The sequence below is a fragment of the Leopardus geoffroyi genome, chromosome D1, assembly GCF_018350155.1.
Source record: "Leopardus geoffroyi isolate Oge1 chromosome D1, O.geoffroyi_Oge1_pat1.0, whole genome shotgun sequence".
Classification (NCBI taxonomy): domain Eukaryota; kingdom Metazoa; phylum Chordata; class Mammalia; order Carnivora; family Felidae; genus Leopardus; species Leopardus geoffroyi.
This window is the reverse complement of record NC_059329.1, coordinates 53,667,275-53,694,984: the sequence shown is the minus strand read 5'-3', so window position 1 is coordinate 53,694,984 and position 27,710 is coordinate 53,667,275. Positions and strand designations below refer to the sequence as shown.

The window sequence follows — 27,710 nt, the reverse complement described above, 5'->3', positions numbered from 1 at the left end:
CACCTACTGTCAAAGCTTGAATCAGCTACAACTTGAAGGCTTTCCAAAGATGATCCGTCATTTATATGCAGGAACAACACTTCCTTCTGGGATCGGACTGAACGAATCCATCCCTAATGAAGAAAAATTTCTAAATGTGAGTTTAAAACATGTAAATATTTTACGTTTTCATTACACATGCACACACAAGACTAAATGGAAAAAAAAGTCCTCAGTCCTGCCTTAACAAATCAATTGCTTTTAGCATATATAATTCAATAGGATTCTTATCTCAGGGAGATACAGCTTTGGCATTCCACCTTTTTGTTTTGTTAATATAAAACTCATCATTCTCAGGGGCACCTGGGTGGCTCAGTTGGTTGAGCGTTCAGGTTGGTTTTGGCTCAGGTCATGATATCACAGTTCGTGAGTTCAAGTCCCACACCAGGCTCCACACTCTCTCTCCCTGCCCTCCCCTGCTTATTCTATCTCTCTCTCAAAATAAATAAATAAACTTAATTTAAAAAACAAAAAAACAAAAAAACCTCATCATTCTGAATACATGCCTAACGTTCCATTAGGCCGATGAGCCTAATTCATATAATCAATTTCCCCAATATTGACTATTCCAGGTATTCATTCCAGGTAATAATAATAGGGCACATTATTTGGGTCCCTGTCTCCTTTTATATTAAACTCCCAGGAGGGAAATTATGTAGTTACAGAACAGAAACATCTTCATTGGATTTTTCCTTTTACAAAATATCACACAGACTTCTCAAAAAGCTTTTCACTGTGACATATATTTAGTACATAAGCTTTCAAAGACACTGTGAATTTAAATGACAGGTAAGTGAGTACAAATGAGGTCTTCTAGTAGTAACACTAAAACCAGTAACACTAAAAACAGCTCTCACAGATCACATCCAACTTAACTTTAACTAGCACAGAAGAGACAATATTCTTCTAGCAGACACTGAAAAACTGTGAACAACTGATTGTGTTTGATTATCAGACATGCTTGGGAAAAGCAAGAGGATTCTATTTAGAAAAACCGCATTGACCCTTGCTTTGTGTTCCCACCACACCCTACTGACAACGCTATTAAAGCTCTCCCATTACTTATTCATATGTCTATCATATTGTGAAGGTTTAAGAACCATGCTTTAGTGGCTTTGAAGGCCATTGTCAGGGACACAGTAGATAGTCCGTTAATGGTTTTCAGTGAAAGGATATCTACCATGCACTAAAAATCTATGTGACAAATGTTTTACTACCTTCTTCATATACTATCTCATCTTTTTCTCACAACAGCTCTGTGGATTATCATTATAACCTGTCTCACAAGTGAAGAACCTCGGCTCAGAGAAGTCAAATAAGTTGTCAAAGGTCACACTGCTGGTAGACAGAGCCTGAATTTGGACCCAGGTCTACCAGAAAGCCCTTGGTCTTTTTCTAGGGCTACACTGAAAAAAAGTGTAAATTGCCTGTCTCCTATACAAGGCCTTTCACAACCGAGTGTGCCCTTTCTGGTTTCACCTCCCCACATTTCCCTGATGGCAGCGGCTCTTTGGTTATGTTTAATCAATAGTAATTCCTAAAGCACCACTGTCTTGCTTTCCACTTGTTAGTAAAAGTTAACATTTGTGGAGCAGTGTTTAATGTGCTTCTGCTCTAAGCTCTTTATAAATATTTTACACTTAATCCTTACAAGAACTTAATGAAGTGAATATTCTCATTTTAGAAATGAAGAACATATTAAGTAAGTTAGGACAACCTCTCTAAATAATTAAAATCACAGTTCCCAAGGAGTAGAGATAGAATTCAAATACAATTCTCAGTTCAAAGTTCATGTTATCAAGCTTTTCTGGAATGTGATCTCCACCCCATCCCCAGTTCCTCTCCCGGAGGAACATATCCTTCAGGACTCAAGTGAAATGTCACTTAACACAAGAAGTCTTCCTTGACCTCACATAGTTAAGGATGTCCCTGTTTTCTCAAAGTTCCTTATTCCACTAATACTTATCATGTTGCCCCAATTACTTGTCTTAGCCATTAGACCAAGGCTGTCCCACAAACATATAATGTGAGCCATATATGTAATTTTGCTTGTTTTAGTGGTCACACTAAAAGTAGACAGGTACACTTAATTTTAATATTCTAACCCATTCTGCCAACATTGTCAACGTGTAATCAATATATATATTGAGATATTTTGTATTCTTTTGTTCTCCAAAATTAGTGTGTATTTTAAATTTATAGTTACTCTTCAATGTGGACTAGCCACATTTTAAGAGCTCAGTGCCACAAATGACAGGTAGCTACTATCTTAGACCACACAGCACTAAAATGAAAGCCTCTGATCTAGGCAGTAGCTTTTGTTCTTTTTATCTTTGCATCCTTTCTTGACTACCACTTAGAAGGGATCATCAATGTATGTATGTCAAATTAATAGATGAATACAGGGGTGCCTGGGTGGCTCAGTCGGTTAAGCGTCCGACTTCAGCTCAGGTCATGATCTCACGGTCCGTGAGTTTGAGCCCCGCGTCGGGCTCTGGGCTGATGGCTCAGAGCCTGGAGCCTGTTTCCGATTCTGTGTCTCCCTCTCTCTCTGCCCCTCCCCCGTTCATGCTCTGTCTCTCTCTGTCTCAAAAATAAATAAACGTTAAAAAAAATTAAAAAAAAATAGATGAATACAAGAAAAGGGCTTGATTTGGATCATGGAAAAAACATGAAACCCCCCAAAATGCAGAGGAGTCATACTGCTAAAAATCAAAGAATTCGAGGACAACAAAAATAACTGCAGCAGTGTTTCAGCAACCGAAAAGAGTCAAACCACCTTGCTTGGTCTACTCCCTTAAAGGAAAATCTTCTCTGTAGAGCTGTTGCAAATATTAGCAAGAGAAATAATAGCAGCTAACATTGATTGACTGTGGGCCACTGTTCTAAATGTCATAATACCTGTCATCTCACTTAATCTTCACCATTCTATGAGGTTAAGGCTATTATTAGCTTCATTGCCATAAGAAGCAAACGGGTTTAGAGGAGAGAAGAGACCATAATTACTATTATAGAAGAGACCCATAATTAATGAGCCACTAAGTGCCACAGATTTGAACCTAGTCACCTTGACTCCAGAGTTGTTTCAAACCGCTACACTCTACTCTTTCTCCTATGTATTAAACATACATTATGTGCAAACCCTTTTTTCGGCCTCAGGGTGGTTAAGAGTTGAATAAAAGCCATTGTTTAGTTGAACATATATTTACTGTAAGACATGGGAATACCAAGACCGGTGAGACATGGTGTCCGCTCTCATGGAGCTAGCTCAAGGCAACCGCTATGGAACTGTGGTTATTCGTTATGAGGGATAAAGGAAAAGAAGCTCGTACGTTTATTCTGCCGTATAACTAACAAGTTTACAGGTACTGCTCTGGTACCGTGAAAGCAAAGTTCCAGCACGTCATAGTCAATCCCAACAGTTCTGCGCAAACTAACGATAGGCAAGGAAAGGAGAAAAGTGTGAACGCACACGATGGCCAACATTTCCTCCTTTCTCTGCCTGTCGTTTTGTCTGACCTGACAAGATAAGCCTAGACACGGAGGTGGCATGTAAGTTACTAAAAAGAAAAACCCATCCCCTTCCCATACACCAACCTGGACCTTAACGCGCTCCCCATTCGTGCTTCGGACCCCGAGCGCGTCCCGAACGCTCAGTCTGGCGGAAGGTTTGTGTCTTGGGCAGGGGGCTGAGGTGCAGGAGCGCAGGGCTCGGAGCAGGCACCGGGCCCCGAACATCGCGCTGCTACCGCAAGCTCTCCTCGGGACCAGCACGGATCCCGGCGGGTGAGCACTTTGCCTGTGGAACCCTCCCCTACTATCGACTGCTCCCCGATTCTGGACCGCAGCCCTGCACTCACGCGCTCCACACCTCCTACCCCTAATCCCGGCTGCTCCCTTCCCCTTCAGGGGCTCCAGCTGTGTCCCCACCACCTCCCCGCCGCTTCCCTCTCCGCAGACAGGGAGGAGCGGAGACAACACAGCCAGCTGCCTAAGCCTAAAATACCACGCGCCGTAGCCAGCAGAGACACTTCAGGGACCCGCGTCTTTTCCAAACCCACAGACCACACCGCCTCCCCCAGCTGAAACACGTGCGGCCGCCGCCCCTACGCCACAAGCCAACGTCAACGTCATCACGCTACAAGGAGACCAAGAAGGCGCGTGCGCACTGGTGACTCCAGTTTACGGAGGGGGCGGGCCGGAGGCAGGGGCTGGCTGAGCAGGGGAGGAGGCGGGGCCAGGAGCTAAAGCATTCTGGTTGTATGTAGGTGTTGTTGCTGGAGCAACTGAGGAGCACAGCTGGGATGAGGTCTGAAAGGTCTTCATTTCTACAGCTTCCAGTTGATGCCGAAGGACACTGAGAGGCAAGGAGTGACTGATGCACAGGGAAAGCCTCCAGGAGACTTAGTTGTTGAGAGGATTAGCCTGAGGATATCGGCCATTCCTGAGTTCTGAGCACAAAGACGAGACACAGACCCTTGCTTAAGTCACAGTTGTGTGGTATCAGACATCTAAACAGACAAGTGCATAAGAGTGATAGGATGCCAGAGATGGCTTACTGGAGAAGGTAACCCTCTGACGACTGAAGAGTAACTGAAGGGACTTTGTTTATGCAATTCAGAGAAGGCACCACCGTGTGAAGATGTTGGGGAGAGGCTAGAGGGAATGTTGGCCATTGCCTGCCGGAATCTTCAAATCTCTCTTTTTTTCCAACACAGTTATCTGCATTCGTTTGACCAGGAAACAATGACCCTTTTAAGTTTATCCCCCCACCACCAATTAAAAAAAAATTCTGTAATTCAGTGACAATCATGAAAAGGTTTCTATCTAATTAAAAGAAAGAAGGGCTAATAACATAAAGTTGCTGCTATTATTATGCCCATTTTATAGATACGGGAACTTGGGCACAGGAAAGTGAAATGACTTAGTCAAGGATATATATCCTATAGGTGTGAGATTTTAACTTAGAAACTCTGGCTCCATGCACTAAACTATTATGCTATATACAATGTCTCAAGGTGGGAAATAAAATCATGGTCCCTTCCACCAAGAAGCTCATGGCCTGGACCTAGGAAATGGCAACCAAACAAATTATTGCAATATAAACCAATAAGTTCACATAAATATATGAGCCACGTGGAGTGGTAGTCTAGAGAAGGAAATAAGGTGAGTTTTTTGAGGAGGATCAGAATTTTGCAATGTTGGGATGTAAGAAAGAGTATTTCCTGCCAGAAGGTAGGCAGGAAAGGTTGCCAGGAGGGCAAACAGCCTGGAATAATTGTAAAACTGTTCTCAAGACAGACTGAAAAATATCTCCCACAAAAATACCATAGTTCTTGGACACTTCTTGAACCTTGCAAAAAGAATATTGAGGGGCACCTGGCTGGCTCAGTTGGGAGAGGACGTAACTCTTGATCTTGGGGTCATGAGTTCGAGCCCCACATTTGGCATAGAGATTGCTTAAATAAAAAAAAATTTTAATATGGAAATGTCCAAATACCTTCAGAATTATGTAGCTTTGGGCCTTTAACAAAAAAATAAGCATGGCTTTGGTGTATTGGCTACAAAATCTGGGAAGAACTCAATCACAGCAATAACATGTTTTTCAGTTCAAAAGTCCTCTTTGACTATGCCTACCTTGCCTAAGGGTTGAAAAGTAGTGGCCAACTGGCTCACTTCCTACCCAGGCTGTTTTTCTGTCTTGCCTTCTTTTTCCACCCCTTCTCCGTCAATTGTAAGAACTATGGTTTCTCAGGAAGTGAGGAACCTGACTTCCTTTACCCTCTTACTTACTGCCTGTTTAAGCCAAAGGGTTAGTTAATTTCTAAGCAGGGACCAGTGCCTACTAGTATGATGAAGACAAGGGAAGCCAGTGGGTGTAACTGAAAATTAGCAGTAGTTAACTGAAAATGTATACAACTGAAAGTCAACTATAGCAATCATGTGTCTGGTGCTAAGTTCAAACCACTCCATGTATTTATCTTGTGTTATATAAAATTGTGTTTTCTTATTTTTATTTTCAGTGTTGGAATGACACTGCTGTTTTTTAGATTTGTCACCTTTCAGACAGTAGCCAGAGTGATCTTTCCAAAATTAATATATTACTATGCTGGTAATAATAGTGCTATAAAATGCTTCCTATGTGCTAGGAAGTTTTCACATATGAACTCAATCCACACAATATCCCTCGGAAGTAGGGTTAGCATCATCATCCCCAGTTTCCAAAGGAGAAACTGAAGCTTGGAGAGGTTTCGAGCTTCTACCAAGTTACACTGGCAGTCTGGCACCAGAGTCCATTCTCTTCCCCACTTGTTACTCCAGTGATTAAACCGCTCTTCAGTGGCTGCCCCTACAACATAAAGAGGACTTGTCTTCTTTAGCATGCCTACCGGGCTCTCTATGATTCTGGGAGTTCCCTGAGGTGCCCTGGAGTGAGGAACAGAAGTGAAATGTCCTTATTGTTACCTTTTGATAATACGGGTCTGGGCAATGAACACTGTCAGCATTACTTGTCAGCTTTAGAGAACGTTTTAATCAGGCTCAGCATGACAGGTTTTAGCTTAACTTGCAAAGCTTCAGGACTTCTAAAAAGCAGGCATCACTCTGATACCCAATGTGGTCATAAAATACAACTCCGTATTCAGGGTTTTCATTATGCTTGAATCACTCATGAAACTCGCAACACCCAAAATTTGATTTCAAGGTCATGACCTCAAAACATAGAGGAACATAGTATTTGATGCAGAAATTATGGAAATTATGGAAATTATGATGCAGAAATTAGGTGTAGACAAGGATTGGATGAATATTGTAAAGGATCCTGGGTTTCTCTGAAGAAGCTAACAAGGGTGAATACGGTTTAACTTGAAAAATGGAAAGGCGGGGCACCTGGGTGGCGCAGTCGGTTAAGCGTCCGACTTCGGCCAGGTCAGGATCTCGCGGTCCATGAGTTCAAGCCCCGCGTCAGGCTCTGGGCTGATGGCTCAGAGCCTGGAGCCTGTTTCCGATTCTGTGTCTCCCTCTCTCTCTGCCCCTCCCCCGTTCATGCTCTGTCTCTCTCTGTCCCAAAAATAAATAAACGTTGAAAAAAAAAAAAAAGAAAAATGGAAAGGCACAGGCACAAAGCGGAATAAGAAGACACATTTGTAGTTTGGAACCTTCGGGAAAGCAGCTCATAATTATAAAGAGAAGCTGACAAGCAAGTGGTCAACGAAAGGAAAAGACACAGTAGTAACCAAGTGTTGAGGGAGCAAGGTGGTTTCCCTAGAGAGAGAAAGGTGGTTTTCCTAGCAGTTTTCCAGGATCTGCACTTTCCTAGAGGAAGTGACATCTAAGTTGAGCCAAAGGATGAATAACAGCCAGGAAGAGGGGAATTGTATGTGATGAAGAGAGTTGACATTGTTCTAGATAATGATATGGGTAGATCACATATGTAAACATTCCTTGAGCTATAAACTTAAGATTTGTGCATTTTACTTACATATACCTCAATAAAAATAGAAATTAAATATTAAAAATAGGAGAATCAGTGGTGCCTGGGTGGTTCAGTTGGCTTAGCGTCTGACTCTTGATCTTGGCTCAGGTCACGATCTCACAGTTCATGAATTTGAGCCCTGTGTCAGGCTCAAAGTGTGGAGCCTGCTTGGGATTCTCTCTCTCTCTCTCTCTCTCTCTCTCTCTCTCTCTCTCTCTCTCCATCTCTCAAAATAAATAAATAACCTTTAAAAAATAGGGGAATCAAGTCTGCTGATAGGAGGAAAGCATCTTCTTTCCCTGGCTAGTGCAAGAGCCTTTTTTAAAAAAACATGTGAACTATTTCCTGCATATGGAAGAGTTTAGAAAATAATGTAATAAAACCTGGTAGCTACCACCTAAGTTTGTCATATCAAATCCTAATATTTTGTCCTATCTCCTTGAGATCTTTCTCTTTCCAGGAAATGGATCTCCTTTGTACTCCTCTGCAATCCTATTTCCCACTTTTCCTCCTGGATAGAGGTAACCACTATCCAGAATTCAGTGTTTATCATTTCCTTCCATGTTTTTATATTTTAATTAGACACATACATACAAATAATTATATATATAATACACACATCTAGGTACATATACATATATGTATATGTACATTATGCATTTATAGTCTTTTGTATTGTTTTACAGATTTTTAAACTTTAAATTAATGGTATCTTGCTCTATAAATTATTCTGCAACTCAAATTTACTTTTTGAGATATAACCACGTAGCTCCAGCTCATTCTTTTTAATATTCTGTTATATGAATATGACACAATTAATTCATTCTCATTCTGATAGTTATTTGGGCTGCTTTCAATGTTTTTCTATTACAAACAGAGGTGGGTTTATCATGAAGCTAATGAAGGGTAAACTCCAAGCTCCTTATTTGCATTTATGCAATGCAAAGTATATGAAATTCATAAGGGTGTGAACCTCTTAGCATCCCCCTCTACCCCCAAAGTGCAGGGAGCTGCTGGGAGTTGTAAAGCAAGAGGGGAAGCAATCAGCAATCTGAGTCCAAAGGAACTCAGAGGGCATGTATTTCCAAAGTTCTAGAAATTTCTTGTAATTTCTCTCATTCTAAAACTTTTTTTTTTAATTTTTTTTTTTTTCTTAACGTTGCATTTATTTTTGAGACAGGGAGAGACAGAGCATGAACAGGGGAGGGTCAGAGAGAGGGAGATACAGAATCCGAAACAGGCTCCAGGCTCTGAGCTGTCAGCACAGAGCCTGACGCGGGGCTCGAACTCACGGACCGCGAGATCATGACCTGAGCCGAAGTCGGCCGCTCAACTGACTGAGCCACCCAGGCGCCCCTAAAACTTTTATTTTTTTTTAATGTTTATTCACTTTTGAGAGAGAGAGAGAGAGAGAGAGAGAGACAGAGCGCAAGTGGAGGAGGGGCAGAGAGAGGGGGAGACACAGAATCCAAAGCAGGCTCCAGGCTCTGAGCTGTCAGCACAGAGCCGATGCGAGGCTCAAGCTCACGGACTGTGAGATCATGACCCGAGCCGAAGTCGGCCGCTTAATCGACTGAGCCACCTAGGCACCTTGTCTCTCATTCTAAACAAATATTTACCTTAATATTCGTAATTCTGTATTATTTTCCTTAAAAAGAACCTCCTAAATTATGTAAGCTTCAAGCCCCACAGAACAGGATCTGCCCTTCGTTACTAGCATGCTGCAATAACGACATCGGACACATGAAAGCATGTCTGTGCATCATAAGCCTCACGTACAGAAGCCATGTGCCTTCGACTTTACTAGGCACTGACAAATTGCTCTCCAGAGTGAGGATTCTAATTTATATATCCTCCAGCAAGCGTACAAAGAGTCTCAGAGCACCATACCTTTAGTGACGACAGACAGAGTCAGGCTTTTGATTTTTTACCAATTCTGGGTTAAGAAAGAGTATCTCAGTGTTTTTAGAGATTGTATGTTCTTTGTTCTTTTGTTTTTCCTTGAAATTCTTTTTCAACCATAACACCCATCATTATCCATAGCATAGTGGAAAGAGCACTAGCCGGGCAATTCGAAAGGAGTCCTGGTTCAAATCTTGTCCATGGCCCCCTTGCTGTGGAAACTTCAAGAAGTCATTTAAACGCTAGACTTCCTTCACAGGGCTGTTGACAGGGTTAACTGCAGCGACTTGTGAATTCTGTGATCGAGAAATGCACATGGTAGGTATCTGACTGCATACTTCCCATTGTTTGAGTTTTATTGTTAAGGAATCCCCTAAATTTTATCAGCCAATTCTCTTTAATTCTCAAAGCAGAAGGCTCAAGATTATTTCTATCTATTCTGTAATTTCTTTTAGGTGCAGTTCTTCAGTGGGACTCGGAAACACCAGCAGCAATTGTTGAAATGCAAATTCCTGGGTCTGCTGTCTGATGACTCCACTCACTTTGAAAAACACTTCTGGCTCTGTAGTTGGGTCTCCTCCTTTCCCTGGGTTCTTCCTTTTGCCTCCAGGAGGCCCTCTGAGACTCAAACTTCTTTTCTTCTGTACTACTGCTACTACTATTATTAAACTTTTAATGTACTTTTCCTTTTAATTATAAAAATTATTTTAAGTTTATTTATTTATTTGTTTAGAGAGAGAGAGAGAGAGAGAGAGAGAGCGCGCCTGCAAGCAGGGGAGTGGCAGAGAGAGGGAAACACCGAATCCCAAGCAGGCTCCCTGCTGCCATCCCAGAGCCCTCCACTCTCATAGAACCTGAGCCCAGACCAAGAGTCAGGCAGAGGCTTAACCAAACCACTGAGCCACCCAGGTTCCCCAAACTTCTGATGTATTTTCAAAGAAGCTGTAACAAAGTAACCTGCATCCATGCTGCCTTCCATGGTGGGTGTGTTGGGGGGTGGGGGGCAGTGCACCCTGGGTGGAACATGACCCTGGGAGTGCACCAGGACTTTCTTCCTCACCTGGCTCTGCTGAGGCCCAAGTGCAATCTGCACGGAGTATTTTGTTCATACATGATGCATGCACAACATGTATATCTGCAGGATACACTCCTAGAAATGATAAAAATAAAAATAAATAAAACAAAAATTTGTTTCATAAATATCTTTAAGGTTGTTTTATGTATCCAGTTGCTCTCTTCATCCCCCATTTTGAGATCCTGATCTTACCCACTGTGGTTTCAGCGTCTATACGTGTGGCAAAGACCTGGAAATTTTTATTTTATTTATTTCATTTTACTTAGTTTTTAAGACCTGGAAATCTATTAAGACCCTAGAAATCTTTTAAGACCCTAGAAGATCTTAGGGCACCTGGGTGGCTCAGTCAGTTAAGCATCTGACTTCGGCTCAGGTCATGATCTCACAGTTCATGGGTTAGAGGCCTGCGTCGGGCTCTGTGCTGACAGCTCAGAGCCTGGAGTCTGCTTCGGATTCTGTGTCTCCCTCTCTCTCTCTCTCTCTCTGCCTCTCCCCCGCTCACACTCTGTCTCTCTCTCTCTCAAAAAAATAAACATTAGAAAATAGATTTCTATAATGCAGTGACTACACTGCAGATGAAACAAAACATACTCCCAGGAGTAGCTAAGGTTTTTACCACCCTTTAAAATTTAGATTTATCAGAGACTGGACACAGTCTGCTACTAGATAGGTTACGACAAATTTTGATTTTGTACAATTATTTCTGGAGTTTGATACTTGTTAACTGGTGAGCTCATTGATAAATGTCTGCACATCTGAAACTGGGGTTGAAAGTAAATTATAACATCCCCTGCAAATAGGTTAGTGTGTAAGGCAGGCAAATTTTTATGCCTTATAATTTGGGACAATTTGGGATAGAGTAATAGCCTAGGCTTTCACTGATGAGGATAAAAGGAGATTTAAAAAATGTTTTTGTTACCATGCAAATGCATAAAAATACATAAAATATAAGTGTGTAGTTAATGAATGCTTATAAAATGAGTACCTGGGTAACCACCATCCAGGTCAAGGAAAAGAACTTTCCCAGGATTCTTCCAGCCCAGGCCCTTCCCCTTGGAAAGCACAGTCTCCCTACTCTCCTGACCTTCTTGGTGATCCTTGCTTTTCTTTACAGTTTTACCACTTCAGTATATAGTCTAGACATTATGATTTTGTTTCCTCTATTTTTAGACTTTATATAAATACAGTCATACAGTATGTGTTCTTTTGTGTATGATTTCTGTTCCTCCATATTATTATTGTGAGAGTCAGCTATGTCATTGCCTATAGCTAAAGTTTGTTCATTGTCATTGACATATGGTATCCCATTTTATGATTATAAACCAGTTTGTTTATCCATTCTGTTAATGGATGTTTGGGTTGTTTCCAGTTTGGGGTTATTATGAATATTTTTGTACAGAATTTATTGCACATGTGTATGTATTTAAGCTGGTAATAATATCTAGGAGTGAAATTGCTGTATCACAAGATACACAAACTTCAGCTTTAGTAAACAAGTCCAGACTTTTCCCAAAGTGTCACCAGCCACTTCTGGGAATTCTTGTTGCTTTACCTTCTCACTGACACGCGGTCTCATCAGACTTTTAAATTTAGCCATATTGGTGGAGGTGTACTAATCTCTTATTGCAGTTTCAGTTTGCATCTCCCTGATTATTGCTTGTTGAGCATACCGCAATGTTTATTTTCACTAGGTCGTCTTCTTTAGTGAATTCACTAAATCTTTTGCCCATTTTTTCCACTGAGTAGTCTTTGTTTGTAACTTATTTTCTAATTAATCTACACCAGTTCTTACATATATAATTTATTATTTTTTTAAAAGATTTGTATTTTTAAGGGGTGCCTGGGTGGCTCATTTGGTTGACTGTCTGACTCTTGATTTCGGCTCAGGTCATGATCTCACAGTTCATGAGTTCAAGGCCCTCAACGGGCTCTGTGCTAACAGCATGGAGCCTGCTTCAGAATTTCTCTCTCCGTCTCTCAAAGTAAATAAACAAACTTAAAAAAATTTATTTTTAAGTAATCTCTACATCCAACATGGGGCTTGAACCCACAACCCCAAGATCAAGAGTCACATGTTCCACTGATCCAGCCAACCAGGTGCCCCATTATGTCCATAATTTAGACATAAGCTCTTCTCAGTGATAACCAGTGCAAATACCTTCACCCACTCTGTGGGTTGCCTTTACCATGGTGTAGTGTGAGGAAATGGCCGAATGAGAGCAAACCTTGACATTATTTGATCCTCTGCTTTAGAAATAGTGTCTAGTTCTTGAACAAAATTATGGATGCTCAAAATTACCCTTTGATTTATTTGGACAATGTAAGACCAACATCTTTTGGCATTTCTCTTATTGTTCTTCTTTAAAAATGGATTTTTTCCTATTCAAAGGTTTACTTTTTTACCACCACCTCCCCCCTGCCCCCCGCCTTTTTTCTTTTTTTTTTTTGCATGGTTAATGGTCTTTTCTACATGCATCTGTGTGTTAATCTTCAGGGAATAATCTTAAAGCTTGGAATTTCACTTGAAATTGTTTGAAGCTAATTCTGGCTGTTTGCAAATATTGCTGTGTATAACCAACCTCTAAAATTTCATAGCAGAAAACCAGATAACTCAGAAAAGAAAAATTACATGTAAGAGACAATACAATCTGAGTGGATCCTTCTATATTCATATTTTCTTTTCATTCACTCAGAGCTTCAAAGAATGAAGTTAGCTTTTCAAAATTTCTTTAATGCACACACAGCTTCATAATGAGCACTCAGTACATCTTGTCTGGGAAAATCTTTTCACGGCCTATACCTACAGTCATGCCTACATTTTTGCAGCATTTCCCACTGATAAAATAAAAATGTAAAGAACAGATACTTTCTCTCCTAAAGTTTCCAAAAATGTTATGCACAAAGAAGTGTTTCCAAATAATAAAACTCCACAAATGTTTAGGTATTGTTTTAAATGTTTTATTTATTTTTGAGAGAGAGTGAGAGAGAGAGAGAAACAGAGTACAAGCAGGGGAGGGGCAGAGAGAGAGAGGGAGACACAGAATCCAAAGTAGGCTCCAGGCTCAGCTGTCAGCACAGAGCCCGACGCAGTGCTTGAACTCAGAGCCACGGGATCATGACCTGAGCCAAAGTCAGATGCCTAACTGACTGAGTCACCCAGGTGCCCCTGGGTATTTTTCTTCATGGAGGAGTGCCTTATCACAGACAGAATTTTGGTTTATAACCGTAAATAAAAAGCAGATTGGCTTTTGGTCCATCTTATTATTGTTTTTAAATTTTCTTTTTTTTCAATTTTTGAGAGTTTATTTATTTATTTTTAGAGAGAGAGAGAGGGAGAGGGTGGGAGGGAGAGAGAGCGCACACAAGCATGGGTTGGGGCGGAGAGACGGAGAGACAGGATCTCAAGTAGGCTCCCCACCATCAGTGCAGAGCCTGATGTGGGGCTCAACCTCACCAATGGCGAGATCATGATCTGAGAGGAGATTAAGAGTCAGATGCCTAACCAACTGCCCCATGCAGCTGCCCCATGTTTTTAAATTTTCTAAAGTTGTACACCCCCTTATTGCTTGCACTTTGGGCAGACTACTTCCACTGCCCCAACCTCGGTTTGCTGCCACTATCAAGCATGATATTTTTTGCAGACTTTTGACAAATATTTTTTTTTTCATTTAAGAAAGTTCCCTGCTGCTTCTGAGGGATTACTACCCTCTCAGCCCAGTATATATGGTCAGATAGATATAGGTACATAATGTCATAAATAATGAGCCATATGTTTGGAACAGAATAGCCTCTGCTTAAAAATATGCAAATTCTAACTGAAGAGAATTTTTTCCTTATGGCAGAGTTTGGAAGAGATGTTTTTCTGGAACGCAAAGGAACACTAGCACTCACCAGTGGTCTAAAATGAACAGACAATTACATAAGCACCTAAAGACACAAAAAGGAGATATGCTTATACCCTGGTTTTTCAAACAAGAAAAAAAATACTGATGACTTGGTAAACTGTTTTGAACTTCTAACAGAAGGGGCTTGTGAAAGATATATTAAAACAAGGATGGCAAGTAGATTGTACCTCAAGAAAACTCATGCCTGGACATTCAGGGACCTGGATATTTCTTCTCCTACATTTCTAGCAGAACTTCCTTGAGCTCCACCATCCCCTATGGACAGCGGTAAGAAGATTCGACTGATAATGTGATTTTCCCAAAACTAATTTATCCTCCTCTTTTCAGGCTTTACGTTCAGAACATGTACATTGACAGAAAAATGTAAAATTTTAATTTCCAATATATTAGATTAAGCAACTTAACATTTCTTACTAGAGTATAATATATACCACAAAGGAGTATGAGATATATATGTATATATATTTCTACAAAGTATGTGTGTAGATATATGTGTGTATATATGTATATTCAAACAAACACATTAATCAGAAGTTACATTAAAAAGCTGTTGATGTAATCCCCATTTAAAAAGTATTTAATATTTGGGGCACCTGGCTGGCTCAGTTGGTAGAGCATACAACCTTTGATCTCAGGGTTGTGAGTTCCAGCCTCACATCAGGCATGGAGCCTACTTAAAAAAAAAGTAGTTTATATTTATCAGTTTGGCTGGAGCCCAGTAAAATTATATAGTTTGGTTTACATTTCCTAGTGACTGGTTGTAGTTCCCAGTCTCTAAAACGGACCCAATGATCCTTGCCTCCTTTATAGAGTCCTTTCCACATTAGTCGCACAAGAATATAACCATATAACCAAAAGAATATAGCAGATGTCTTAGTGTGTGACTTCTGAGGATAAGTAAAAAAAAAAAAAAAAAAAAATACTGCCCCTTCCAGCTTCTCTTGGATCAATTTCTCTGGGAGCTTCCAGGTACCATGTCATAAAGATACTCACCTAGCCCTACAAAGATGCCCACATGCTGAGGAACTGAGGCATCTTGCCAGTAGTTAGCACTACTGTATTACTGTATGAGATAGACATATTCTATTTGTTGTTTCTCTAGAAAACCCTGAGTTAGTGAATTCATTAGTGAGTGAGTGAGTTAGTGAGTTACTATGTATTGTATGTAGGTATGTATTTAATGGTATTGGCTCATGTGACTATGGAGCCTGAGAAGTCTCACGATCTGTCCTTTGCAAGCTGGAGACCAAGGAAGGCCACTGGTGTAGTTTGAAAGCTTTAACAGCCACAGAGCCTATGGTGTAGCTACCAGTCCAAGTCCGAAGGCCTGAGAACCAAAAGCTTAGAGGGCAGAAGACTGATGTCCCAGCTGATTCAGTCAGGCAGAGAGAATTTCAACCTTCCTCTGCCTTTTTGTTCTATTCAATCCCTGAATGGATTGGATGATGCCCACCCACATTGGAGAGAGCCAGTTGCTTTTCTTAGTCCATCAATTTAAATGCTAATCCCTTCTGTGAAAAGATAAGTAAGTCCTGGGGATGTAATGTACAGCATGATGACTATAGTTAACAGTATATTGTATACTTGAACATAGCTAAGAGGTACAAAAGGGAAAGGAAGACAACTAACGCTCCTGTGTAGGTTTCTTGTGTGCCTGTCATGTGCTAGAAGACAAAATGTGCATTAAAAATTACTTTTTGAGCACCCACCATGTGCTGAGCCAGGCACTGTCCTGGGTTTTGAGCAATACAACGGTAAATCCATCTGGAAACTCATTCTGCCAGATCCCATCCCTTCTCCCTGTGCGGATTCACTCAACAGGACTCTGTCCTAGGATTGTGAGTCCTGTGTGAACTGATGGAAAGGAAGAACATCATGTTTTCCAGGGTACTCTGATAGTCCTCGTCCTGGTTCCTGTTGAGTTTCTTCACCTGGTTCTTCAGCCTTCCTATTAATTTTGAGAGTTCCATGATTATTTCAATGAATCCTTCCTTTTTTCTTTTAAAAGTGTTTTGAATTTTCAAAGTATTTCAAAGTAATGTGGAATGACAGAACAGTTCAAATAACTCCCATGCCCTTTACTTAGGCATTATTAATATTCTGCCTACTTACTTTATTGCACTCTGTATGTTATATACATATTATGTATGTGGTATGTGTATTTAAGTGTACGCTATACATATATACAGGATATTTAGTATATATGTATGATATTTTCCTAAGCCATTTCAAAGTTACAGACCCATGCTCCTTTACCCCAAGTCCCACGTTGTTTATTTCCTAAGAACAAGGATCTCCTCTTATGTAACCACAATATAAGGATCAAATTCAGGAAATGTAAGATTTAATACTATTTTATTACATGTAATCCACTTTTCAGATTATACTAATTGTCCCCAACATGTCATTTATATCAATTTCCCTTTCTGACCCAGGATCCAATCCCAGATTACACATTGCATTTAGTTGTCATGTTCTTTTTTCTCAAATTAGCCAGAGTTTATTTCTGTTCTTATAACCAGTGTTAATGATACAGTTTCTTCCTGTTGTTTACAACCAAAGAATCTTTATAATACAGTCAGTTATATAATTTAATCCTAATAAACTCTTCTAAGTAGGTATTAAAATCCCTGTTTTATAGATCAGCATTATTAGACTTTGAGAAGTTAAGAAACTTACCCATGATGACACAGAAAGTTCAAGAGCCAGGATTTAAATTCAAATCTTTTTAATTCCCAAGCCCCTACTTATTCCATTGCAGGCTTGGCAGGTATTAGTAAACCACCGTCTCTGTCTTCAAGAATCTCACAGGCTAGTGTGGGAGAGAGATAAATAAAGAAATAATTAGAATAGATGGCAGTAAATCCCAAATACAGAAGTATGTACAAGGTGTAGATGGAGCACAGTCAATGAACTTACTTCAAGTATAACAAGAAATATGGTCAGGGCTTCAACAGCAAGAGAAGAAAGTAAGATTAGTTTTCTTCCTTGATGCCAACTGGGAATTTATAGATTGTCTGTCTACTGTCCGAAGCATGATTAACATCAATGCTGATCAGCTAACGTCCAACATATGCTCAGGAGGTTCCACATTTAGTTGCCTAACATTGTTAACTTGGACAACTGCTAATGCAGTGTTACCTCCTGAATGTTAGGGACCCAAGTAGTTCCCACATCATTTCAATTCTTAGGTGGCCATTTTGATCTATGTTGACATTATCCAGTCTGACATTTAGCTGTAACATATTGCAAAGATCCTAATCTATAAGCTTGCTAAAAAATCTGCCTTGTTTAGTTTGATAGTTTTAAAATATTGACATTATAAAGGGAGTTCCAAAGGGAAAAAGGTCTGATCCCTTCAAGAAATTTAGAGCTCTTTCTCTACTCTTTTTGTAAAAAGTCACATGAACAGTAGGCATCAGGCTGGAGGAAACCTAGAGCTACAAAATCAGAGCAAATAGCATCTTTGTGGCTTTGGTTCAGAACAAGATGACAAAAAGAAAATATGCAAAGGTCAGGAACTCAGATCCTATCCTGGGAGCTGAAGCTTGGAACAATTAGGAGTATTGAGCAGAATAACAGGAAGGTGTTAGCAAATCAATGGACCCTTGAGCTGAGTCAGGGGCTATTTGCTGGGGACCCCCAGAGGGACCTGGACACTGTGAGAAGGACAAGAGCTGGATAAGCATGCAGTGATAATATCTATTATTGATGAGAGTATTTAATTTGTATTTAGTAGATAGATTTCTTTTAATACTTAACTTTCATGGTAAGTTGTTCATAAGTTACTTGCATAAGTAAGTGCTCAAGTAATGTTGAATTGGATTAAGCTGGAAGGTGGATGATAAGACTATCCTACACAGAAAGATTTATATTATTTGTGGCTCATAGAATGCATTCTTCTCTCATCTGAAGCTATCTTAAACAGGGACAACTGGTGACCAGCCACCAGCAACCCAAAGCGCAGGTATGGGGATTGACTGATTTAATAAATGTTTACTGAACAGTTATTGCCACCAGGCCTTGTTTTAGGTAGTAGGGACACAAAAATATCTTTGTCTCTACTTTCAAGGAGTTCATAGATAAGGAAGCCCACAGTTATGACTGTCAGCTGTCCATTTTGACACTCCCTTTCTCAGTTCATCGATGGGTTTCAAAATCTGAGACCACAGAATATCAGCATCATACGAAACCACTGAGATCATTTTCTTTATCACTCTGCTTTTGGCAGGACTCTCTAAATCCACCCTAAACCATGGGGCATACCCTCCTTTTTAAAGCTCTCCTAAGGTGTCAGTGAATTCACTGCGTGGTCTAGTCACAAGCCAATGTGGCATTCCTTCCACAGAATAAGGAAGTTCATGCAATAGTAATAGTAACCATTATTTACTGTGCATACCACATACTGTGGTATGTGCTGGTTCCTGTGTGAGACATTCCGCCCGGGGCACCTGGGTGGCTCAGTCAGTTGAGCACCTTACTTCGGCTCAGGTCATAATCTCATGGTTCGTAAGTTCAAGCCCTGCATCGGGCTCTCTTCTATCAGTGCAGAGCCTGCTTGGGATGCTCTGTCCCCTTCTCTCTCTGCCCCTCCCCCACTCATGCGCCTGCACTTTCTCTCTCAAAAATATATAAACATTAAAAAAAAAAAGACACTCCTATGTCATCTCAATGAAAACTCATAATTCTGTGAGGTAAGTACATTGTTCCTAATTTATCTTTGGGAAAACTGAGGATCAAGAAGGGGCTTGCCCAAGGTCACAAATCTAGTTAGTGGCAGATATTCAGTTCCAGGGTAGTCTGATCCAAGAAGGCATGTGTCCACCTCACCAAACTACAGTATTCTTCCTCCTTATTTGCAGTAGATATAATCAGTTCATCTCCCCAGCGTACTCCCTGATCATCTTATCAAGAGTATGTGAATGGGAGCTCTTAAAGTTGATGCCAGCTACTGGGCAGTGTGGGTGGGCATGGCCCAGGAGGGAGGAAGGCTATGAGAAAAGAGTCCCTTTTCAGATCCCAAAGACTCAAACGTGATACACACATACCATCCCTATCACTTCCCCATGGCACTTGCAGAGTTGTAAGTTGGTTTCCCGACACTGGGAGAACTCAGGCCTTCTCTAGAACTTCTCTGTCTTCAGTGGTTGGATGTCCCTGTCCTCAAGGATTACTTCAACAATAGCAAACAGCCTCTGGGCCAGCTCCAAAACCAGCAATGGAAACACGGGCCTCCTTCAATTCACTGAGGCAAAGTGCTTAAGAGCATGGACTCTGGAGTCAAATTAACTTCAAATTCTGACACTGCTATTTATTCGCTGTGCGCTCTTGGGCAAGCAACTTAACTTGTCTGTGCTTCAAATTTCTTACCTGTGAAAAAGGAATAATGGCTTTCAGTTAGAGAAGGATGATGATGGCGTAGATTGAAAAAAAATTTTTTTGAAGGGTTTTATTGGGTTATAATTGACACACATTACAGGTTTTGACACATCTGTCCACTGGTGAAACCTTCACCACAGTCAAGGTAGTGACTCCATCACCCCTAAAAATTTCCTCATGATCTTCTATCACTAATTCCTCTCATGTCCTTTTCTGTTACCACCCCCATCACGTGCTCACAACCAAATAGCCACTGATTTGAAAAGCTAAGATTTACTGGAGAATTAATTGATCCCTTTATCAGCATGTAATGCTCCTTTTTATCCCTGATAATTTTCTTTGCTCTGAAGTCAGCTTTGTCCGAAATTAATACAGCTACTTCAGTTTTCTTTTGATTAGTATCAGCCTTGTATGTCTTTCATTATCCCTTTATTTTTAATCTGTGGTTATAAAGTGAGTTTCTATAGACAACGTATACTTGAGTTCTTTTTCTTTTTTAATACATTCTGATAGTTTGTCTCTTATTTGATGCATTTGAAACATTCAAATTTAAAGTGACTATAGTTGGTTTAATATCTACCATATTTATAACTATTTTCTATTTGTTTCTCTTCTCCTTTGGCTTTTACTCTTCTAACATTGCTGTCAGTCATTTCACTTATCTGTAAGCTATAATCACCAAATGCATTATCTGTATTCTTGTGAACGAATTGTTATCTCTTAAATTAAGAATAAAAAAATAGGGCGCCTCCATGGCTCAGTCAGTTCAGCATCCGACTCTTGATTCCACCGCAGGTCATGATTCCAGGGCTGTGGGATTGAGCCCCATGTCAGGCTCTGTGTTGAGTGTGGAAGCTGCTTAGGACTCTCTCTCTCTCTCTCTCTCTCTCTCTCTCCCTCTGCCCCTCCCCCACTCACACAATTTATTAAATTTATTAAAAAATAAAATAAAAATAAAAAATGTTATTTTACCATCGTTTATTCCTAACACCCTTTCTTTACGTAGACCTGAGTTTCTAACCATTATAATTTCTTTCTCTCAGAAGAACTTTTAACAAATTTCTTGTAAGGCAGATCTACTGGTGACAAATTCCCTCAATTTTCGTTTGTTTGAGGAAGGCTTTACTTCTCCTTTCCTTTTGAAAGGTAAGTACCAACTGGATAAAGAATTCTAAATTGGGGCTTTTTTCTTTTAGTACTTTAAATACTTCACTCTGTTCTGTACTTGCTTACATGGTTTCTGAAGAGAAACTTGATATAATTCTTATCCTTATTCCTCTATAGGTAAGCGTTCTCCCCACCCCCACCCACACCTTGTGCCTTATTTTAAAATTTTCTCTTTGATTTTTCTGCAGTTTCTTTTTTTTTTTTTTTTTTTTTCAACGTTTATTTATTTTTGGGACAGAGAAAGACAGAGCATGAACGGGGGAGGGGCAGAGAGAGAGGGAGACACAGAATTGGAAACAGGCTCCAGGCTCTGAGCCATCAGCCCAGAGCCTGACGCGGGGCTCGAACTCACGGACCGCAAGATCGTGACCTGGCTGAAGTCGGACGCTTAACCGACTGCGCCACCCAGGCGCCCCAGATTTTTCTGCAGTTTCAACACAATATGTTCATGTGTAAATGTTTTGGAATTTCTCATATTTGACATTCTCTGGGATTCCTGGATCTGAGGTATGGTGTCTGTCATTACTTTTAGAAAATTCTCAGCCATTAGTGACTTCAAATATTTCTTCTGTTCCTTCCTTTCTTCTCCTTCTGGTATTTCATTACACATGTGTTGTACCTTTTGTAATTGTCCCACAATTCTAGGATATTCCATTCCTTTTTCTTATTACTTTTTTTTTTCTTTCTCCTTCTCAGTTTGGAAAGTTTCTGTTGACACATCTTCACACTTGTTGATTCTTCCATCAGCCACATCCAGTCTGCTGATGAGCCCATCAACAGCATCTTTGTTATATTGTTTTTGAGTTCTACACTTTCCTTTTGATTCTTTCTTAGAGTTTCCATATCTCAGCTTACACTACCCATTTGTTTTACATGTTCACATTTTCATTAGATCTCTTAGCATACCACTCACAGTTATTTTAAATTCCTAGTCTGATAGCTCCACACTTTATGTCACATCTGAGCCTGGTTTGAGGCTTGCTTTATCTCTTCAGACTATGCTTGTGCTTTTTGGCATGCCTTGGCCCTTTTTTTGTGGAAAGCTGGACATGGAGTATCAGGTAAAGGGAATTGAGTTAAACAGGCCTTTATTGTGAGGTTTTGTGTTTATCTGAATTAGACTAGGTTTACTGTTTGCTGTAGCTGTAGACAGAGGCTAAAATCTCCCGTACTGTCCTTGTTTTTGTCTCACCTGTCATCTTTGGAATTCCTTAGAGACTCTTTCTTTTCTTTCTTTCTTCCTTCCTTCAAATATTTTTAATGTTTATTTGTTTTTGAGAGAGAGAGACACACACACAGAGTGTGAGCAGGGGAGGGGTAGAGAGAGGGAGACACAGAATCTGAAGCAGGCTCCAGGCTCTGAGCTGTCAGCACAGGGCCTGATGCGGGGCCCAAACTCATAAACCACGAGATCACGACCTGAGCTGAAGTCAGATGCTTAACTGACTGAGTCACCCAGGCGTCTCTCCTACTAGAGACTCTTTCTTGAACAAAGTCTGAGTTTTGCAGTTCTTTCAGTAGTAATGAATGCCCTGTTACTATACAGGCGACTGATTTATGTAGTACCACAAGGTGTGTGTACATGCGTGGGGGAGAAGATTCCATAATTCTATAATTAGGTTTCAGACTTTCAAAGAGCCTGTGCCCTTAAGCTATGACCTTTACAAGCAATTTTCAGCTTTTTTCCCCCCTTAGGTGAGACGAAAAGTGTAGAAGCAGCTGTAGTTGGGTATTTCTCTTCTTCCACGTAGGTTACACTCTGGTAAAATAATTTCCTTTGAGGGCAGGTTTTTGTTAAGGAGAAAATTTGGGTGTATTTCATGATGGTTACCTCTACTGGAAGCATAAAGGGATTTTTCTCAACCTATATCCTGAGAACCAGATAAGATTTCTGGAGGTAAAACTTGTAAAAGTGTAAGTGTGGGGGTCTCCCTGAGATTGGGCACCCAAAGTTTTAAACTCTCAAACTAGTAAACAATGAGCCACCAACATTTTTTCAATTATAGTTTAAATGTTCCTATTACTTCAATAACCCAAGGGAAGGAAAATTTTCTTATGTTTCAAAATCTATAAGCAATAAAAGAAAATTTGATAAATTAGGCTGTAATTTTTTTTTTCCAGAGCAAAACAGCACAAGCAAAGCTAAAAGACAGGTGACAACTAGAAAAAGCTTTGCTGCTCAAATCACAAATAAAGGCCTAAACATTGAAAAATTGAGGGGAAAAAAAGACCAACAATTCTTCAGGAATAAAAAGGACAAAAGATAGGCACAGAAAGAGAACTAAACAAAAACACTCTTACGCATGTTAAAAGATGCTCCACCTCAATTATAATCAGATAGAAAAAATAAAATGTGGATATTTATCACTGCTCATCTATCAGATTGGCAAACACTCAAAATTTTGAGAAAATGTTCTGTTGAGAAGGATATGAAGGAAACAGGCACTCTGGAACCCTAGTACCTTTCTGGCAAGAACCCAAATGATACAACTTAAGTTGTAAGGGAATTTACAAGGGAATTTACAAGGGAATTCATAAGGGAATTTGGTGACATGTTAGCAAAGTTATATATCATTTATCTTTTGACTCAGCAATCCCACTTCTAGGAATAGGATTCCAAAGATACACCAACAAAAATAAAATATGATCTAAGCACCAAGTTGTAGTTTAATTTATAGTAACAAATGATTGGAGACAGCCCAGAATGTCCACCAATAGGGAGTTAGTTGAAGATATGATGGTACATCCACACAATGAAATATGATGAAGCTCCAAGAAGCAGTGAAAAGATCATTAAATACTGAAATAAAGTGATTTCTAGGATATATTGCTAAGTGAAAAAAAAAAAAAAAAAAAGCAAGGTAGAGAATAGGGTCAAGTGTGCTAATTTTTGCCAAATAAATAAAATAAATAAGACAGAAAGAAGAAAGAAATGTTAAACTAATGTCTAATTGCTATGTATGAGGGGAGAGAAAAAATAGAGGGGAGAAGACAGACATATAAATTCAGGTTATTAACTAGTTTTGACTTGGGATGATGTTAACGTTTTAGATACATGAAAAGATAAAGTTATATGAAGAAAGAATAACAATAAAAAACAAATTGAAACAAATAAGCCCAACTATTCCAAGGTCATAGCATAAACACACTGAGAAAAAAAATTCTTCAAATGATATAAAACTACAACAAAAACAAAACCAAAAAATTCTACAAAGAAATCTTAAGCCATATTCAGTTGTCTCATTATCATGTTGAAACTATTAAAGGTTTCTTGTGGGATAAATTAAAAAAGTAGTTATATTAATGTGTTTTGAAATAAAAATATTCAGCTTAAGAGGAAAGATAATGAAGTATAAAATCATAGAAGCAAAAACCATGTAATTATAGATTATAATCACAAATGCAGTAAGAAGTTGTGATTTTCCTCCACATTAAAAAAATATAATTCTAGCTCTGATCACTGAAAAGGCCTAGATGCCACAAAAATCCTGTAACAGCGAGCACCCATCTCTTCTAGACTGTGGTTTCTAAATACATTTTCTCAACGAAAGGAACCAAAGATCTTTTGAGGAATGATTGATTCCAATTCTGAGGTATGAAATGTACAAAGTGAAGTTGGGATATCTTACTCTGTTAGCAAGCAACTGGGGTCATGTCAAAAGGACAGTAGAAGTCAACTGTCCTAACAAAGGACAATTTATATATGAAAAGGCAATTGACTGAAGCGCATCACATCATAAAAACTCATTCGCTCAGGGCGCCTGGGCGGCTCAGTTGGTTGAGCGTCAGACTCTTGATTTCAGGTCAGGTCGTGATACCTGGGTCATGGGATAGAGCCATGTCAGGCTCCACTCTGAACATGGAGCCTGCTTAAGCTTCTTTATCTCCCTCTGCCTCTCTCTCTGCTGGCGCACTTTCTTTCTCTCACTCAAAGAAAAAAAAAAGGTGGAACACATTCTTGATTCTGCCCTTTGTTGATCAGTTTTCAAATCAATTCATTGGTACCCTAGTTTGTGTGTGTGTGTGTGTGTGTGTGTGTACACACACACACATATATGTATATATGGATACACACACACACAGAGAAATTATAAATAAGGTTTTTTTTCCTACTGTTTATTTATTTTTGAGAGAGAGGCAGCGTGAGTGGAGGAGGGGCAGAGAGAGAGAGAGACACAGAATCGGAAGCAGACTCCAGGCTCTGAGCTGTCAGCACAGAACCCGACACAGGGCTTGAACTCATGAACTGTGAGATCATGACCTGAGTTGCCGTCAGACGCTGAACTGACTGAGCCACCCAGGTGCCCCCCAGAATAAGACTTTTTTTCAAGTGTCATCATGAACTAATGAATTTTTATTTTAAACTTTTTAAAATTCATTTTTTATTTTGTTTTAATTAAATTAATTAACACATACATCTTTATTTGTTTTGAGAGAGAGAGAGCACATGCAAAGGGGGAGGGAGCAAAGGGAGAGATTGAGAATCTTAAGCAGTCTCCATACTCAGCTTGGAGCCCAATGCAGGACTCAATTGACCCTCAAGTCATGACCTGAGCCGAAATCAAGAGTTGGATGCTCAACCAACTGAGCCACCCAGGCACCCCATGCCTTTCTTATATGAAGTGTATTTCAGAGTTAAATGGTTGGAAAAAAAAAACATTTTTCTTCTCCTTCTCCCTTTTTCTCTTCTTCCCCTAACTGCTCCTCCTTCTCCCTTTTTCTACCCTTCTAAAAGTTACCATAATTATTTTTTTCTAATTGTACCTCAGGCATACCAAATTGGGTTAGTCATAATTCTTGGTTTATAATACATGAATATCATTTGTGCTTCCCAGGCCCTCTCTTATTTATTATTCATTTATTTTTAACAATAAAATGAACTTCCATTATACTAAAATTGTTCACGGGCAGAATGAAGTTCCGAACAATAAAAATGTTACACAGATGTTTTGAGAAATGTCTAGAAGTTGTTCAATTACTAGAGCATTCTCTTTATGAAGAAAGATAAATGTCCCAGTTGGATCTATCTATCTATCTATCTATCTATCTATCTATCATTTAATCAATCCATCTTCATTGATTCTTGCCCTGTCATCTCCATTCTGCCATACTGAACCATCCATTGAGTTTTTAAACTTTTGTTTCATGTGTTCTTTAGCAGTTTCCACAAGTTTCCATTTGTTTCCTTATATCTTTTATTTATTTTCTGAGACTTTTTCTTTCCATTTGCTTCAAGAGTCTTCACCCTTACTCTTAGAACACCTTTAAAATACTTAAAAAAATTTTTTTAATGTTTACTTATTTTGAGAGAGAGAGAGAGAGAGAGAGAGATACTGAGATTGTAAGCAGGGGAGGGATGGAGAGAGAGAGGGAGACAGAGAATCTGAAGCAGGCTCCAGGCTCTGAGCTGTCAGAACCAGAGCCCTATGTGGGGCCCGAACTCATGAACTGTGAGATCATGACCTGAGTCAAAGTCGGACACTTAACCAAATGAGCCACTCAGGTGCTCGGAAAGTTCTTCTTTAAATAAGGGTCCCACTTAAGTCAACACTGCTTTTTAAAAAAAATTTTTAAAAATATTTTTTAATGTTTATTTATTTATTTTGAGAGAGAGGGAGAGAGAGGGAGCAAGCACGAGTTACGGACGGGCAGGGAGAGAGGGAGAGAGAGAGAAAGAGAGAATCCTAAGCAATCTCCACACTGTCAGCACAGAGCCCAAAGAAGGGCTTGAACCCACAAACTGCAAGATCATGATCTGAGCCCAAATCAAGTGTGGGACACTTAACCAACTGAGCCACCCAGACACCCCCAACATTGCTTTAACAAAACTAAATCTTAACATCACTAGAACCACACGTTATGTGCCTCCTCATGGGATGCAACAGAACATATGAATTACTCCTGCTTGAAACAACTGACCTGAATTTAATTAAGTTTTTAGGGCTCCATGACAGCTTATAGGAGGCATGGAGACGTAAGAGTGAGGTGACACTGAAGACCCACCACTCAAACCCAGGTTGTAAGAACTCCCATAGTACAAATGACCTGCTGTCCCCCCACACACATGGCTTTAAGAAGAATATGGAACTGTGATAGAATAAAGGGATGTCAGAGATATGACGAGTAAAGGGGGAGATAAATCTCAGGATTCTTGAGAAGATTCAAGGGAATAAGGAATGTGAAATGCTTGGCACAGTGTCTGGAAAATGGTAAATGAAAGCTATTATTACCTCTTGTCACCTCTCAGAGACTCAGTCTCTTCTTTAGTTGTAAGACATGGAGGTGACAACCTCCCTCTCAAGGCTACTTAGGGTTCAAAGCATTCAGCTACCTTCAGTCCCCTTTCCCTCTGCATCTGGACCCTGTTCATTCCCAGTGCAGTGTGTACAGTTGGCCAGTAGATGGCAGTTCAGGCCAGTCTATCTGGAACCTGGCCCCCAGAAGGAGCTAGTCTTATTTTGCTGTAAAAAGGAGAATCTTGCCTCGTCCGGTGCTCCCCTTCTCTTCCTAGGGAGGTAGCGTAAAGCTGAGAGATTCAGTGGGGCTTCTTAGATATAATTAGAATTCTAGCAGTTTGCTGAGGATTCATTATTTGCTAGGCTGAGTGGCATTCCTTAGACCCAGTTAGCCCAGATGTCAAGTACTGCCTGGTGAGCTGTGCCTTGACCCTGCTTTTTGTCCCAATGCCTCCTGCTCCATCCTGAATCACTTGTATGCAGGTCCAATCGGGTTCAGCTTCTCTTCCCCATCAGAGTGGGGATAATTTACA

The 27,710-nt window shown here is 40.0% G+C and overlaps 1 protein-coding gene and 2 long non-coding RNA genes across 8 annotated transcripts in view; 1 reads left to right on the top strand and 2 right to left on the bottom strand.

Annotated features, from left to right (window-relative positions):
* NARS2 (asparaginyl-tRNA synthetase 2, mitochondrial) overlaps window positions 1–4,178 on the bottom strand; it is a 135,069-nt gene extending 130,891 nt beyond the window's left edge. For 2 of the 6 annotated variants that reach the window (XM_045483847.1, XM_045483845.1), the window contains exons 1-2: window positions 3,637–4,177; window positions 4–113 (exon numbers count right to left, since the gene is read on the bottom strand). In XM_045483847.1, coding sequence (XP_045339803.1) covers window positions 4–113; window positions 3,637–3,777 — 251 coding nt within the window. In that variant the 5' untranslated portion in view covers window positions 3,778–4,177. Of the gene's footprint in view, window positions 1–3; window positions 115–3,636 lie in introns of those variants that run through there. The other 4 variants (XM_045483848.1, XM_045483844.1, XM_045483843.1 and 1 more) reach the window with 4 other exon arrangements.
* LOC123601099 lies at window positions 3,711–4,895 on the top strand. Its single transcript, XR_006713970.1, has 3 exons — window positions 3,711–3,825; window positions 3,998–4,210; window positions 4,308–4,895. It is a non-coding gene; the product is annotated as an uncharacterized LOC123601099 (long non-coding RNA).
* A 5,345-nt stretch (window positions 4,896–10,240) lies between these two features.
* The window catches only part of LOC123601097, a 23,875-nt gene continuing 6,405 nt past the window's right edge, over window positions 10,241–27,710 (bottom strand). Inside the window, exons 2-3 of the long non-coding RNA XR_006713968.1 lie at window positions 17,075–17,207; window positions 10,241–10,565 (exon numbers count right to left, since the gene is read on the bottom strand). This is a non-coding gene — a long non-coding RNA (uncharacterized LOC123601097). The remainder of the gene's footprint in view (window positions 10,566–17,074; window positions 17,208–27,710) is intronic.